Source organism: Bubalus kerabau, chromosome 6 (assembly GCF_029407905.1).
Source record: "Bubalus kerabau isolate K-KA32 ecotype Philippines breed swamp buffalo chromosome 6, PCC_UOA_SB_1v2, whole genome shotgun sequence".
NCBI lineage: Eukaryota > Metazoa > Chordata > Mammalia > Artiodactyla > Bovidae > Bubalus > Bubalus kerabau.
In genome coordinates, this window is record NC_073629.1 from 107099909 (window position 1) to 107113872 (window position 13964).

The 13964-nt window shown below is 49.8% G+C and overlaps 1 protein-coding gene and 1 non-coding gene across 11 annotated transcripts; both read left to right on the forward strand.

Annotated features, from left to right (window-relative positions):
- Positions 1-376: 376 nt before the first annotated feature.
- On the forward strand, positions 377-13680 carry PABPC4 (poly(A) binding protein cytoplasmic 4). Of its 10 annotated transcripts, none has more exons than XM_055586305.1 (16): positions 377-610; positions 3269-3462; positions 4184-4299; positions 5529-5668; positions 6002-6096; positions 6755-6892; positions 7421-7516; positions 9254-9526; positions 9877-9964; positions 10111-10230; positions 10732-10818; positions 10913-11040; positions 12152-12245; positions 12367-12497; positions 12763-12865; positions 13372-13680. In XM_055586305.1, the coding sequence occupies exons 1-15, from the start codon at positions 418-420 to the stop codon at positions 12850-12852; spliced, it is 1983 nt and encodes a 660-aa protein (XP_055442280.1). In that variant the 5' UTR covers positions 377-417; the 3' UTR covers positions 12853-12865; positions 13372-13680. The 10 variants fall into 10 exon arrangements, 8 of the variants coding, with proteins under 8 accessions (XP_055442280.1, XP_055442281.1, XP_055442283.1 ...); XM_055586306.1 differs by having other exon boundaries at positions 12763-12822; XM_055586308.1 differs by having other exon boundaries at positions 10111-10182.
- Positions 7785-7919, forward strand: LOC129656700 (small nucleolar RNA SNORA55). Its single transcript, XR_008716490.1, has one exon. It is a non-coding gene; the product is annotated as a small nucleolar RNA SNORA55 (small nucleolar RNA).
- Positions 13681-13964: the final 284 nt, after the last annotated feature.

Below are 13964 nucleotides of genomic sequence, written 5' to 3' on the forward strand. Positions count from 1 at the left end.
TAAACCGCCGGGAGCCCGAGGCCTATATTTATAGAGAAACGCGCGTCCCGGAGGCCGCCTTGGGCACCGCTGGGTTGCCTCTGGAAATTTTTTTGTCATTCGGAGGGGAGTCCCCGTTTTAATTTTTTTCCTTTTTTTTGAAATTGGGAGCTTCGGACCAGGACAGCTGAAAAATTAAAAACTCCCAGGGAGGGCCATATTGTTTTTGAGAGCCTTTTGTCTGCGGTTTGGCAGTCTCGTCCGAGCCGTCCCCGAACTCCTCTCCGGCCCTCGGAGCCGACTCCCAGCTTCTCCGAGCTTCACTGCCACCTGTGAGCCGCGGCGTGGGCCACGGCTCCGAGCGGAGCCCCCTTTGTCCTGTGCGGTCCCTCTTAAGAAGTCCTCCTGGCGGGGCTCGGGGTGGTGGGGGCTGGGGAGATGAACGCTGCGGCCAGCAGCTACCCCATGGCCTCCCTGTACGTGGGTGACCTGCACTCGGACGTCACCGAGGCCATGCTGTACGAAAAGTTCAGTCCTGCGGGGCCTGTGCTGTCCATCCGGGTCTGCCGCGATATGATCACCCGCCGCTCCCTGGGTTATGCCTACGTCAACTTCCAGCAGCCGGCTGACGGTGAGTACAAGCTGTGGCCACAAACCTGTGGTCTCCCAGGAGACCCTGGGGGTCCTTCTCCAAGCGGGTCCCCACCCCCGGGGAGGGGGCATTGCCACAGCGCACAGAAGCCGTAGTGGGGGACTGGATGCAGGGGTTGAGAACCCGGGGTCCTGGCATCAGATGACTGGAGTTTCAGTCTTGCTTCCACCACTTGCTAACTGGGTGACCTTGGGCTAATCAGTGGTGGGAGGAGGGGGTGTTGGAGCCCAAGGAGGACCAGAAGGAAGTTGCTGTCATTCCGTGTGGGGGTTGGGGGGGTCTGCTCTGTTAGAGCCTTGGCCGCCGGCTCTGGCCCCTCGCAGGCTTGAGGAAAAGGTAGGATGATTAAAACACAATTTCTTCCAAAATTTTACATGGCAAAACTGCTGTCCCCTCCCCTCACTTGACCCTGAGCTTAAGAGTCTTTGGTTTTGTGCTGATGGATCTTTCAGGGCAGGTCGGAAGCAGGGGAACAATTCTGTGTGTTGAACTTGAGCATGCACCTGTGTTAGCACCAGGAGAGTGTGGTGCCAGGCCAGCTCCCTGGGCTTTGGAGCAGGTTGCGCAGGTAGTCAGGGAGGTGCCCCTTGGAAATCCGCTAAGCTGTTGGGGATTATCACCTCACCTGTGGACAGTGCTTTACACTTGTCAAAAACCCTTTCACTTCATCTCATCTGAAAAAGATAGGACTTCCGAAGAGGAAAAGGAAGTGCGGAAGGTTGGAGGCTGTGGAAGCTGGGACTGTGGGTGCAGTGCTCTGCCAGCCCTGACTGGGGGGCTGGAGCATGTTGAGGTATGCTGCAGGCCTGGCCTGAGTGAGGCCAGAAGAAACCTAATCGGGGGCTGCACGTGACTCCAGAACGGAAGAGAACAACTGTAGAGACAGACCATTACTGGGAGAAACAAGCCATCCTGTGGCAGAGGATCTCCAGGTCCCTATTTTTGCCCCCACTTGGTCCACTGTCCGTGAAACCCACAGAATGTCACTTGCCCAGGATGCAGCTGAGACCAGAGAAGTGGACCTGAGAGACCGAGCACTGCTCCGGTCAGTTCAGTGGGCTCTGGGGTTTTTCTGGCCACAGGGCACAAGGAAGTAGCTGAGTGTGGCCTTTTTAGGGGGGAGTAGTGGGCCCATTGGCTCTTGTCAGCCTCCTTGACTCTTCTGAACAAAAGTCCTGTCACTTAGAGATAGTAGCACAAGCCATTGGTTAGTGTGTCTGCCAACACATACCTCTGCAGGACCTCTCCCTGCTATAAATAAGTGCAGCCAGATTTGTCAGACTAAGCCGACTTGCCTTGTGCAGTGCCGTCTGGAAATAGACAGGAGCCGTGTTGAAATGGGCTTCTTCCTTGCTAATTCGTGAAGCACAGTTTGGGGTCGCAGGCTGTGGATCCGAGTCCTCACAAGCGAGCCCTTCTGTCCTGGACATTTGCTGACTTGGACCTGCTGTCTTCCCTTTCCCTGACCACCTTCCCTCATACTGAACGAATCTAGCTGAGAACAGTGGGAAAGGTGGTTGGAAGTACTGAAAAGGAGCTCCTCTGCTGGCTGACTGGACAGATGAGCTTGTGGAGGGGCAGAGTTAGGGATCTTGTCCCTGTTTTAAGTGAGATGGTGCCTTGAGGCAGAGGTAACACCCCCTACCCCCATCCCTTCGTGGAGGAGGAGATTCTGGGGGATGTCAGTGCATAAGTCAGGAAAAGTGGGTCTGAATCGTTTACTGCCAGTGAAGAGAAGTGTTCTGCTGACAGATGGTGTATACCTAGATTTGGTTGAGAAGTGAAGGAACATCCCAGAGCACTGGGTTGAGAACTTGATTGGGCACTGGGACATCTGGAATTCCTGGAATTCCCTGGAACTCAGATGGAGGCTTGATAGCCTAGAAACCACCAGGTGTAGGGCCTGCGTGTGCTGGCAACTTAGTGAGGTGTTGCGGTTTCATCCTGCTCATTCTGATAATACAAAGGATGTTTCCATGTGTGACCATCGTTTTGATAATTAAGGGGTTTTGTCTGAATTTTCCCAGAAATTAAAAATACAGGAAACTGGGCTGAATTCAGAGATAGCACATTTTCCCCAGTTGATTGTTCACAGGATTTTTTAGTCATTCGTCCAATAGACGAGTTATAAACTAAGTGACAGCTAGTTGATAACGCTGATGCAATATGTTACTGAAAAATAGTCAGAAAGTCGGCCATTAGTTTCTTAATCTGTAGTTAGCTATACTGTTTAGCCATCCTGATCATAAGTTTGTCCATTTGATAACATGGATCATTTCACCTCTTCCATCTCCCTCCCTGTGGGTAGTAGGCTGCATAGGCTGCAAAGTCTCTGTCAAATGTAAGGTGTTATCATTTGATCCTGGTGCCATAAATGCATTTAGATTATCTTGCCTAACTGCCTTAGACCAGAGGCACTGAGACTTCTGCCGTGCAGGAGGACGATTTGCTAGAACTGTCCTCAGTAGTGTTGCAGGCCAGAGGAGGCGGATGTCGTTTAATTTTAATAGAATTCCCTGTATCAGAGTGCTTACCTTGAAAAGTCCTGGAGCTATCTGTTCCTGGGATGGTGACAATCATTTAAGTACGCAAGGTAGCGTTTTATATCCTTGACGGGAACGTGTTTCTGTTTTGCAGCTGAGCGGGCCTTGGACACCATGAACTTTGATGTAATTAAGGGAAAGCCGATCCGGATCATGTGGTCTCAGAGGGATCCGTCTCTGAGAAAATCTGGTGTGGGAAACGTCTTTATCAAGAACCTGGACAAATCTATAGATAACAAGGCACTTTATGATACTTTTTCTGCTTTTGGGAACATTCTGTCCTGCAAGGTAAACAGTGATTAAATAATTTCCAGCAGAATAATTAACTGAATCATAAAAACAAATATTAAGTGGGGAATTGCCTTGGAATTGGGTGGCCGGGTATGATAATTTTCAAAATGCTGGAAATGGCTCAGAAGTCTAAAAGTTCCCTGTAGATAATCTCAGTGCCACAGCCCAGCATAAACCAGCAGGTGCTTTCTTGTCTTTGTTTATTCTTCCCTTTGCCTGAAATATCCTTCCTGTTTCCTAACTTTGGAAGGCATCAAAAGGTTCTCTTGGAGGGGAGGGTGGCAAGTACCCGAGCAATGCCTGGTCTCCAGGAAGCTGTACTTAGTCATTTTAGAAGCATGAATTCACCCTCTTCCTTCTCCATGCACCTGTTTCTGTGGGGGCATTTTGTGCAACTTGTGTGGTGGTGGTTTGCATAGCTGACTCCACACTAGACTGAAATTCTGTTGTGGGCTTGGAAAATGGTTTGTCTTTCTGTAACCTTGTGGTTTTGTACCCAGATGTCAAAATATTTTTTTAATGAAATAAAACTTTTGGAATAGAACGCAGCCTAATGGTGGCTACCATTTGTAAGTGGAGCATCACTAGGTACCTGCTGTAATCTCCTTCCTTTTGACCATGGATGGGCTAGAGGCCTCTCAGACTCAGGAGCCCACACGGCTCTCGAGTTCTTGGAGCTGGGCAGTGGTGCTGAAGTGGCTCGCCTTATCTTTGACAGGTGGTGTGTGATGAGAACGGCTCTAAGGGTTATGCCTTTGTCCACTTCGAGACCCAGGAGGCTGCCGACAAGGCCATCGAGAAGATGAACGGCATGCTCCTCAATGACCGCAAAGTGTGAGTGTCCCAGTCCGGAGCAACAGCCATCGCATGAGCCAGCCGTGGCCCCACCTCGGTATAAACTGGCACACACAAGGCGGCTACTGGTTCTCTCGGCCCAAGTGTGGCCTGCTCCTACCTCTCCACTCCAGGGCTGGTGAGTCTCCCTGCCTGAGCCATGGCAGCCCTTTTGACTCGCCAAGGTGGGCTTCCAGCCCAAGCCATGGCCTGCCTGCCGCCTCTCCCTTAGAAGCATCCGTCTGTGGGTTTTGTGAGCATTGGCAACAGGGGCTGGCTGGAAGGCAGCTCTTGAGCCCACTCTGAGCAGGGGTCTTGGCCAGCAGCAGAGTGGAGAGGGCCCTGGACTGACCAGAAGCTGTGTACTAGCCATGTGACCTTGACATTCCATGACTCAGGTCTGTCCGTGGGGTCACTCGCTAGGAGTTGATGCCAAATTGTTCCCTCCACTTGGCTAACTTATGAGTCAGTGGCCTTCAAAATACCAGGCTGGCTCCACAGTAGCACTTTAACAGTGAAAAATCTCATCCCGGTGCAGAAGGCTGTTCATAATAGACCGTGTTGCTTTTGTGTGGTTACTTTAGAGTGGAGAGATGGTGATCTTAGTTAAGTCACACAGAGAGAGAAGGGACCATACAGTAAATCTTAGTTATGACAAGCAAAATTCTTTTCTGTCCATTGTGTTATTGAACGGACCAGGGACTGGGTTGCCTCAGTGGTCAGATCTTCTAAAGGTATCACTAGAAAGAAATCTAAAAGATTTTTAATGTAAAGGTACCTTTTCCAGTTAACTGTAAGCAGCACCGAAACGAATACAGTGAAAAACAAAGGCTGCCTCTTGGTTCACTCCAACAATCTCATTCCTAGGATTAACCACTGTTAACAGTTTGGTTTGTATCCTTCCAGACCTTTTCTATGCATTTACATAGATGTACAGAAATGAACGTTTTAAAAACATGGTCATCAGGTTTCTTCACGAAGGCAGTGTGATGTGGTAGGAGGGGCCCTGGCCTGAGCCAGGAGCCCTGGGGCTGATCCTTGAAGGAGAGTCCCGCCTCTTTCTCTTTCTGCTGGGGAGTTGGGGCATCTCTGAGCTTGCTCTCTTGGTGGTTGGAGGGGGACTCATGTTTTAACCTCTCCTGTCAGCCTTTAATCTGCATTCCTTTGGGCCCCTGGAAATCATGTTTTGTTCCTCTGAGTGATCAGTATTTTTCATGGTTTCTTTATAGGTTTGTGGGCAGATTCAAGTCTCGAAAAGAGCGGGAAGCCGAACTTGGAGCCAAAGCCAAGGAATTCACCAATGTTTACATCAAAAACTTTGGGGAAGAGGTTGATGATGAGAATCTGAAAGAGCTATTTAGCCAGTTTGGTAAGTCAGGGTCCCTTGCCCGCCTGTGTCCCACCAGACCTGGAATTCATCTTTTTACTTAAGAGATGAGGGCATCTAGACCCAGAAGTAAAATGCCTTAATGACAAAGGCCACAGGGTAGATAGGAATAGAGCCCAGGCCTCAGCTCTTGGCTTCATCCTACTCTGTCCCATTCCCAAGACCATCTCAGCAGCTTGGTCAGAATTAGAAGGCCAGGCATGGTGCCTCTTGAGTCCTTCTGGCCTCAGCAGGAGCGTCAAGTGAGCTCCCAAAGAAGCCTCTCTGAGCTGTGGTGGAGATGCTGTGACTAATAGTTCTGTCCTTTGGCAATAGGTAAGACCCTAAGTGTCAAGGTGATGAGAGATCCCAGTGGGAAATCCAAAGGCTTTGGCTTTGTGAGTTACGAAAAACACGAGGATGCCAATAAGGTGAGAGTAATATGAGGGTTGGGGAAAATTTGTAGGGAGTGGCCCCAGCGTGTGGGCAGGGTCTTACCATCACATAGGGTGGAGATGGCATTCCCTGAGAATCTAGCAGTTATGTGCAGTCTCTGTGCTCTGGAGTTATCTTCCCGAGGCATTTCACATAACTTTTCAAAGCATTTGGCATGTGCCTGTCACCTCAGCTCTTCAGGCCTATAGGTTGAAAGTATAAGGCAGGGGTGTGTTCCCACGTGTAGGTGAGGGAACCAAGAGCCCAGAGTTGCCGACCTGGGAGCAGTAGCCACTTCTGGGGAAAGCGTTGAGCTAGGCCCTCAACACTCAGTATCACTCAGTATCCTCGAAAGAACCCAAGAAATGTAGTGACAGCCAAATTATCAGCCTAGGCTCGTGTCTGCTATGCTTGTTTTTATACAGCTGTACGATTTTTTCACTGTATTATCTCGACCAATGACCTATTTAAATATTAACCCTATTTTACTGATGAGAAGGTTTGGATTGGCTTAGCTGACTTCAGAGGGAAATTAGTTTTTAGCCCTATAGGGAAGATTTCTTTCTCTCAGAATATTTGGTGGGATTTAACATACCTACAGAGCAAGGCCCCTGCCTCTGCATCTTGGTTTAAAGTCATGTATTTCCTCTTCAGGCTGTGGAAGAGATGAATGGAAAAGAAATCACTGGGAAGGTCATTTTCGTTGGCCGTGCACAAAAGAAAGTGGAGCGGCAGGCTGAGTTAAAGCGAAAATTTGAACAGCTGAAGCAGGAGAGGATTAGTCGCTATCAGGTGAGAGGTGGTCTCAGCCCAGCCTACCAGCAAGGATGTACCTCAAAGTATTGACAAAAGCACCCTTTGATTGGTAGGCTTTCTCTTTGGGGACCATGAGTTTGCTCTTCTGATTTCTCCCAAGATCATCAGGTTTAAAAGGATATACCTACCAGATATAGCAGCAATTCTAGGACAGGGACAAAGATTTAAATTATTTGTTTAGGGACTCTGTTCTGTGTACTTAAATGATAGCCATTTGTCTGGAATGGTGGTGAGGCGAGCCCCGCTGGGGTCGGTGGCGAGCCTGCAGCTGTGAGGAAGGCTGGGACTGCATTGATGGTCCCGCCGAGTCTTCAGGTGGTCCTTCTCAGCTTTGATCCTGCATCCGAGTCCCCAGCAGAGCTTGGGAGGACATGGAGCTGGGCGCACAGCTTCTACCTCAGTGGCAGGTGCTTGCCTGACAGTTCGCATTTCTAACGAGTCTGGGGATCAAATTTTGAGAACCAGAATTTCAGGGCATGTGTAACAGAGATCTTTCTGCTTCAGGGGGTGAATCTCTACATTAAGAACTTGGATGACACCATCGATGACGAGAAGTTAAGGAAAGAGTTTTCTCCTTTTGGATCAATCACCAGTGCTAAGGTATTTGATACTGAGGTTTGGGGATTGAAAACAGAAGTTATAATCCTGTAGAAATCTATTGCATTTATTTCATTGAAGGGATAGGATCTAAATTTTGTTCATTTCTGAGAGTAGCTACCACATTGGCCTAGGAATTTCTCCTGGCTTCACTTACCATCTGAGTAGACGCTCTGGAGAAGGACAGATCATTGGGTTAACGTTGTGCTGTCTCCCAGGCACTGGCATGTGGAGGTGAACCTGACTCAGTCCCTCTCTTCCAGCCCCGAGAGCACCTGAATCTTTCCCATTCTCTGCTGCTTCGTGCTGGTGTGGGGACAGATGGTGCTACAGTATGAGCAGAGGAAATCCAGACAGGCTGTTATCCATTTGTCTTGGGGCCTGTCTCTACAACTCTGCCACACTTCTCAAACCGGAGGTGTTTTGAGGATTTTTGGAATTGGGTCTCGTAAGGAGAGGAGAGTAGAAAGTTTGTTTTTCTGTGTTTTGCATTTGCTTGATTTTCCTTGTTAATTATATCAACTGAGTTAGCCAGGGGGAGTAAGTGCAAACCCCCTTGTAAAAATAAGGAGCAAGAGAATACTGGTTAGGTGAGGATGTCACACCACATGTCCTAAGTGCTCTGCGTTTGTGGTAAGAACTGGTGGCGCCAGAAAGTTTGGGGCAGAGCCTCATACGGACTCTGTTCCCACTTCATAGAGGTGTAGCCCACATCACAGAGTCCTTCAGGTGATGAGAAGGGAGGCCAGTGGGCCAGTTAAGATTTGGCAACCCTGCCCTTGCCCTTAGCTTGTCACTCAGAGCCCAGGAGCGTTATCAGTGGTGGCAGGGTGTTGGCCAGAGGCCACCTTCAGGAATTTCCTCAGTTCCTCGCCCCCTCCCTCTTATCACCCTCTTGATGGGCCTCTAGTAGTGTAACGAATGATAGATAGTCTCTTCTAGCTGCCCAGCACAGGAGTCATGATGGTATTTGCCAGAAGAGAACAGAAGCGCTGTGTCTTGAAGTTTCCTGGGTGTCATTTCCAAGATGAGGATGTCATAGGACTTTCACATGCATTATTGGTCCACCTTGTTGGTAGACAGCTGTTGGGTGGTTACATGTCTTCACTCCCCAGGCGCCTCTTTAGGAGATTTTCCAGGCTGTGAGCTAATGATCCAACCCCACATGGTCACATTGCTCCCAGTGCTTCTGAGGAGAGAGGCTGGGAAGAGCAAGAAATGAGCTGCTAGGCGAGAAAAACGCCTTTTTTTTTTTTTTTTTTCTTTAAGCAGTATAGCATAGAGATTACAGAGCAGGGCTCGAATCCAGCTCTGTCTCCTGGCTGGTTGTCGTTCTGCTGTGTTTATTCCCATTGAATTGAGGGTGGCACACGTTGATTTTACAACTCCTGAAGTTCAGTTCACCAACGTCTTAGGCAGATGAGTTCTACAGATAAATTGCTTGATGCTGCTGTCCAGATCTCTGAGTTCCCAGAGATAGCTATGTCTCTGGGTTTCAGAAAACATCTTTGGGTTCCTGCTTCAGCCATTAGGCATCTCACAGTATTTGGGAATTTCAGTCACTTGGGGATCTAAAAAAGCAAAATGCTTAGGTTCTCCCTTTGGTGACTCAGTTGGTCTGGGGCCCATCATGGGACTGGGCTGAGATGCCCTGACTTGACCTGGCAACTCTCAGAGTGGGGAGCCCAGGTTTTAACACACGGACACTTTTGTCCTAAGTGGCTGGTCTCGTTTTTGTAGGTGATGCTGGAGGATGGGAGAAGCAAAGGATTTGGCTTTGTCTGCTTCTCATCCCCTGAAGAGGCAACCAAAGCAGTCACGGAGATGAATGGACGCATCGTGGGCTCCAAGCCACTTTATGTCGCTCTGGCCCAGAGAAAGGAGGAGAGAAAGGCTCACCTGACCAACCAATATATGCAGCGGGTGGCCGGGATGAGGGCACTGCCCGCCAACGCCATCTTAAATCAGTTCCAGCCTGCAGCTGGGGGCTACTTTGTGCCAGCAGTTCCACAGGTGGGTCTGCTGTCTGTTCACGCCTCTTTGGAACCTGCCTGCTAACACCTGGTCCTACAGTCCACAGTGGTGGGGGAGATGGACTTTTGGATATTAGAGCTTTGGAATGTCAGAGTAAAGATCCTTCAGATAAAACAAGGAAGGACTTACTTGTGGTCGTGCACACACAGTGGCAGGGGTAGAGTAGAAGAGTCCCTGTTATCTGACTGCCCCCTCACCCACACCCTTGAATAGAGAGTGCCTCTGTCCCAAATAATCAGCCTAGAGCCCGATACGGAGATGAGATGAGATACTACTCTAGTGTGGCTTCAGGTCCTTAAGTAAAAGGGCTTGGTTGCTCTTTCTTCCAGGCTCAGGGAAGACCACCATATTACACACCTAACCAGTTAGCACAGATGAGGCCTAATCCACGCTGGCAGCAAGGTGGGAGACCTCAAGGTAGGTGGTGGGGAACAGTGGTCTGATCCTCCAGGATGTACCTGTCCTGGGCTCCCCCACCTCCCCTCCCTGCCTGCTCTGGGGTACAACCTAGGTTCTGGTCCACGTCGTTCACCAGTGAGGTGCGGTTTTTGTCTCTTCACCAGGCTTCCAAGGAATGCCAAGTGCTATACGCCAGTCTGGGCCTCGTCCAGCTCTTCGCCATCTGGCTCCAACTGGTAATGCTCCGGCCTCTCGCGGCCTCCCTACTACCGCTCAGAGAGTCGGTGAGCAAACTGGCCTTGAAGTGTGGCCCGGGGAGGAGGGAGTCAGGACGACTAGGCTCTGCCCAGGGTTGGTCCGTCCGTTGGGCTCACCGTGTTGTCCGGTCCTGGTTCTGTAATCTTAGCTGTGTGCTTAGGTAGGTACTTGAGCAGCAGGAGAACAACCTGTGTTCTGAGTGTTGGTTCCTTTTAAGATTCTTTGCCTCATCGGTGACTCTGTGTGAAAAAGTTTAAGTGTAGAAATGTGTTAGCTGAATGACTGCAGAGGCAGCCTGTTCTTTGGGTGGGGTTGGGAGATTCAAGGCACTTCTTTGCAGATTTATGTCCTGTATTCCAACCAAGAGGTGGCAAGAGTTGTATGTTATCTGTTGGCTTTTCCTCGAGTGTAGCGCTAGTGGCCCCGTGTGTGCTGTGTGAACATGCTTTGGAATTGCTCCTTCCGTGGGACGTGGCCAGTTGGACGTCTGCCGCCAACACTGATGTGCATTTGCTGGTCTGTTGTAGGGTCTGAGTGCCCGGACCGCTTGGCTATGGACTTTGGTGGGGCTGGTGCCGCCCAGCAAGGGCTGACTGACAGCTGCCAGTCTGGAGGTGGTATTGGATGCACAGAGAAGGGGGAAAGATGGGATTTGACGGGTCTTTGCCCAGACCGTTGGGCTTTAATTTCACTTGTCCTTCTCCTAAGGTGTTCCCACAGCTGTGCAGAACTTAGCGCCTCGTGCCGCTGTTGCTGCTGCTGCTCCTCGGGCTGTTGCACCTTACAAATATGCCTCCAGCGTCCGCAGTCCTCACCCGGCCATCCAGCCCCTGCAGGTGAGGTCTACCAAACAGAACCCTAGAAGGGCTTCCCCTCTCTCCCCATGATTTCAAAGCTGCTTTGGTTGGATTCCTTTACTAGGTATTAAATGCCTGCTCTGTGTCGGGGGGCTGTGTCCTGTGGGGGACTCTAGTGGGAGAGAAGGGGCTTGCAGGTGTTCTTCCTGATGAGAGTTGACTCAGCAATGCCCCGGAGGAGAAGCCTGCTTTCTGCTCTCCTCCTCACCATGTGCAGGGGCTCTTGCAGCTCTGAGCTTCCATTTCACTTTCACATCCAGCGGCTGAGTTGATCCTTAGTTGCTCTGCAAGGTAATGGGGTGAACATCTTACAGATGAAAGGCTTGGCTTCAGAGGTATTAGGGTGGGTTGGGGGAATTGGACCCGGATCCCAGGGTTTCTGAGCTGGAACTGCTGTCTCTCGAGCTGGCCCCTCAGGGAGGTCAGACAGGGAGCTTGTGATAGAACTCTGCAGTTTGCTTGGGGGAGTGTTGCTGGGCCTTGTTTCCTCCTGCTCCATGCTGTAGGTGGGAAATTTCCCAGGAGGCCCTATGTGAACTTTGTCTACAAGTCCTTCTTTTAAACGACTGTGACTGGTATTGACATTGTGAGTTGACGGTCCTCAAGCATTTGGTATAATAAACAGGTGGTGCAGTAAAGGAGGTACAGGATGCAGTTATAAGCATTTTGCTATTTCTGTCCTTTGGCCCAGTTTCTACTGGAATTCACCCCTGAAGAAAAACTTGTAGCAGACAACTGCACATACCAGTGTTCACAGGACCTTGTTTATTATCAAGGCTTCGATGCCTTCAGTAAATTATGATCACTGGCCTTGAGTCAATTAAAATTACTTGGTAGATGACTGCCTAGCACTGTAGGTTTTTCGTAATCATTTCCCTTCCCTTCGAGTAGCGTGCCATTTTAATTGGTTGTTGGTTTTTTCCTCACACCACTCTCTTCCTCTCAGTCCGCCAAGACTGAAGTCAGTTCCCCGACAGCAAGGACAGCTGTGTCCATCTCCTCTTTCACTCGGTAGACTTGAGCAATTGGGCTCATGACTGCTGTCACTGTCCTTTGCGTGTGTTAACCTGCCGCCTCTCCTGGTTCCCAGGCACCCCAGCCTGCGGTCCACGTGCAGGGGCAGGAGCCACTGACCGCCTCCATGCTGGCTGCAGCACCCCCCCAGGAGCAGAAGCAGATGCTGGGTGAGGGACCCATGCGCTTGCAGAAGTGGGGGGTGGGAGGGGGCTGAACTACTGACCTAGACGCCAGCGTCCATCGTCTACTGGGATTCCACTAGGTTTTTCATGGAATACCTTCCCACAGGTGAACGTCTGTTCCCACTCATCCAGACGATGCACTCGAACCTGGCTGGGAAGATAACTGGGATGCTGCTGGAGATCGACAACTCAGAGCTGCTGCACATGCTGGAGTCCCCCGAGTCTCTCCGCTCCAAGGTGAGCAGGTTCTCAGATCCTCTGGCCTCTGCTCACTGGGTTCAGGAGGACGAGGGGCGGCCGTGAACACCCAGGAGTGGCAGAGAGAAGAGTCTGCTACCCCCATGACCACTTCCTTGGTGTCTCACCTGTGACCTAAGTACTGCTGGGTTGTGGGGATCTGGGAAAGTGGTCAGCACCAGGAGACACCCCACGGGGCCTGGCTCCAGGGAGGGGCGGAGGAGCTCTCCTCAGATGTCACTGACCACCTGGACATTGCTCACAGGTGGATGAGGCTGTGGCGGTCCTTCAGGCTCATCATGCCAAGAAAGAAGCTGCTCAGAAGGTGGGCGCTGTTGCTGCTGCTACCTCTTAGACAAGGACGAACCGTATGTTTGGCTATTTTTCTTTTCTGCAGTGATTTTAACTCCTGAAAATCCCCCTGAAAGATAAACATGGGCAGAGGCAGGGGAAAAGAGCCCACAGTGAGGGCCAGGGCTGGAGTGATGGTAGGGCTTGTCCCTCTTGTTCACAGCCTGAGCCCTGTCATTTGGAGTTGAAGTAGGGATGCCCAGGAAAGGTCAGAGGTGGGGCTTTCCATCCAGTAGCCACAGAGTCACTGGTTCTTAACCAGGGGTGCCTCCTCAGAGGACATGAGACATTTTGGTTGTCACAACTGGGAATGTGTTACTGGTATCTAATTGAGTAGTGGGCAGGGATGCAGCTAAATAGCCTAAGATACACAGGAATATCCCCAGCAGAATTATCTGGGCCAGAATGTCAGTGGGCACCAAGGCTGAAAAACCCTACTCTGCAGTGTTTCTGTAAGAGATTTCTGTGAGTCTCTGAGGTTTTTTTGATTATGTATTTATTGTGTTGGCGCTTTGCTTTTCAGGATTCAAAAGCCAAATAAACCCTCATGGAATTCAGCTCAAGGTTTGAAGACTTCCTAGCTTGTCCTATGGACCTCAACACCAAGAACCACAATCGCAAATTTAATAGGTCATTTTGTATCAAAAGGTCAATTATGAAGCACCTAGAATTTTTCAATTTAAAGAATATATTCTCTGGGTTCTGATGTGGCCCAGACAGTGTTAACTTTTTTTTCTATTGTGGGTTTTGCTTTTTTCCCCCCAGAAATTGGTTTTATTTGATGTACCCAAGTCTTAAGTTTCTCAATAAAGAAAAAAATCTCCATAAAACTGACTCTGTTTTTCTCTGACTATAGTTTTCTGTAAATTCCAGTGTTTGCTGAAAATAACTTTTGGATGTAAATAAGGTCAAATGAAGTTCTATGAGCAGATTGTTTGGGGTTAACAAGGTATGTAGAACTGTCCCCTTGTGTTCTATTATGGAAGGATGTAAACAGAAGTCTTTGGGATTGGAATGAAAACTGACCTTTTCCAGTCCTGTGGCCACTGCTGAGTTTTCCAAATTTGCTGGCATATTGAGTGCAGCACTTCCACAGCATCATCTTTCAGGATTTGG

Bases quoted from the DNA above. Each gene is read 5' to 3' on its own strand.
- PABPC4 (XM_055586305.1), top strand. From the start codon at position 418: ATGAACGCTGCGGCCAGCAGCTACCCCATGGCCTCCCTGTACGTGGGT. The intron at 6,893-7,420 runs GTGAGAGGTGGT...TTTCTGCTTCAG, and splicing joins AGAGGATTAGTCGCTATCAG to GGGGTGAATCTCTACATTAA. The intron at 12,498-12,762 runs GTGAGCAGGTTC...CATTGCTCACAG, and splicing joins CCGAGTCTCTCCGCTCCAAG to GTGGATGAGGCTGTGGCGGT.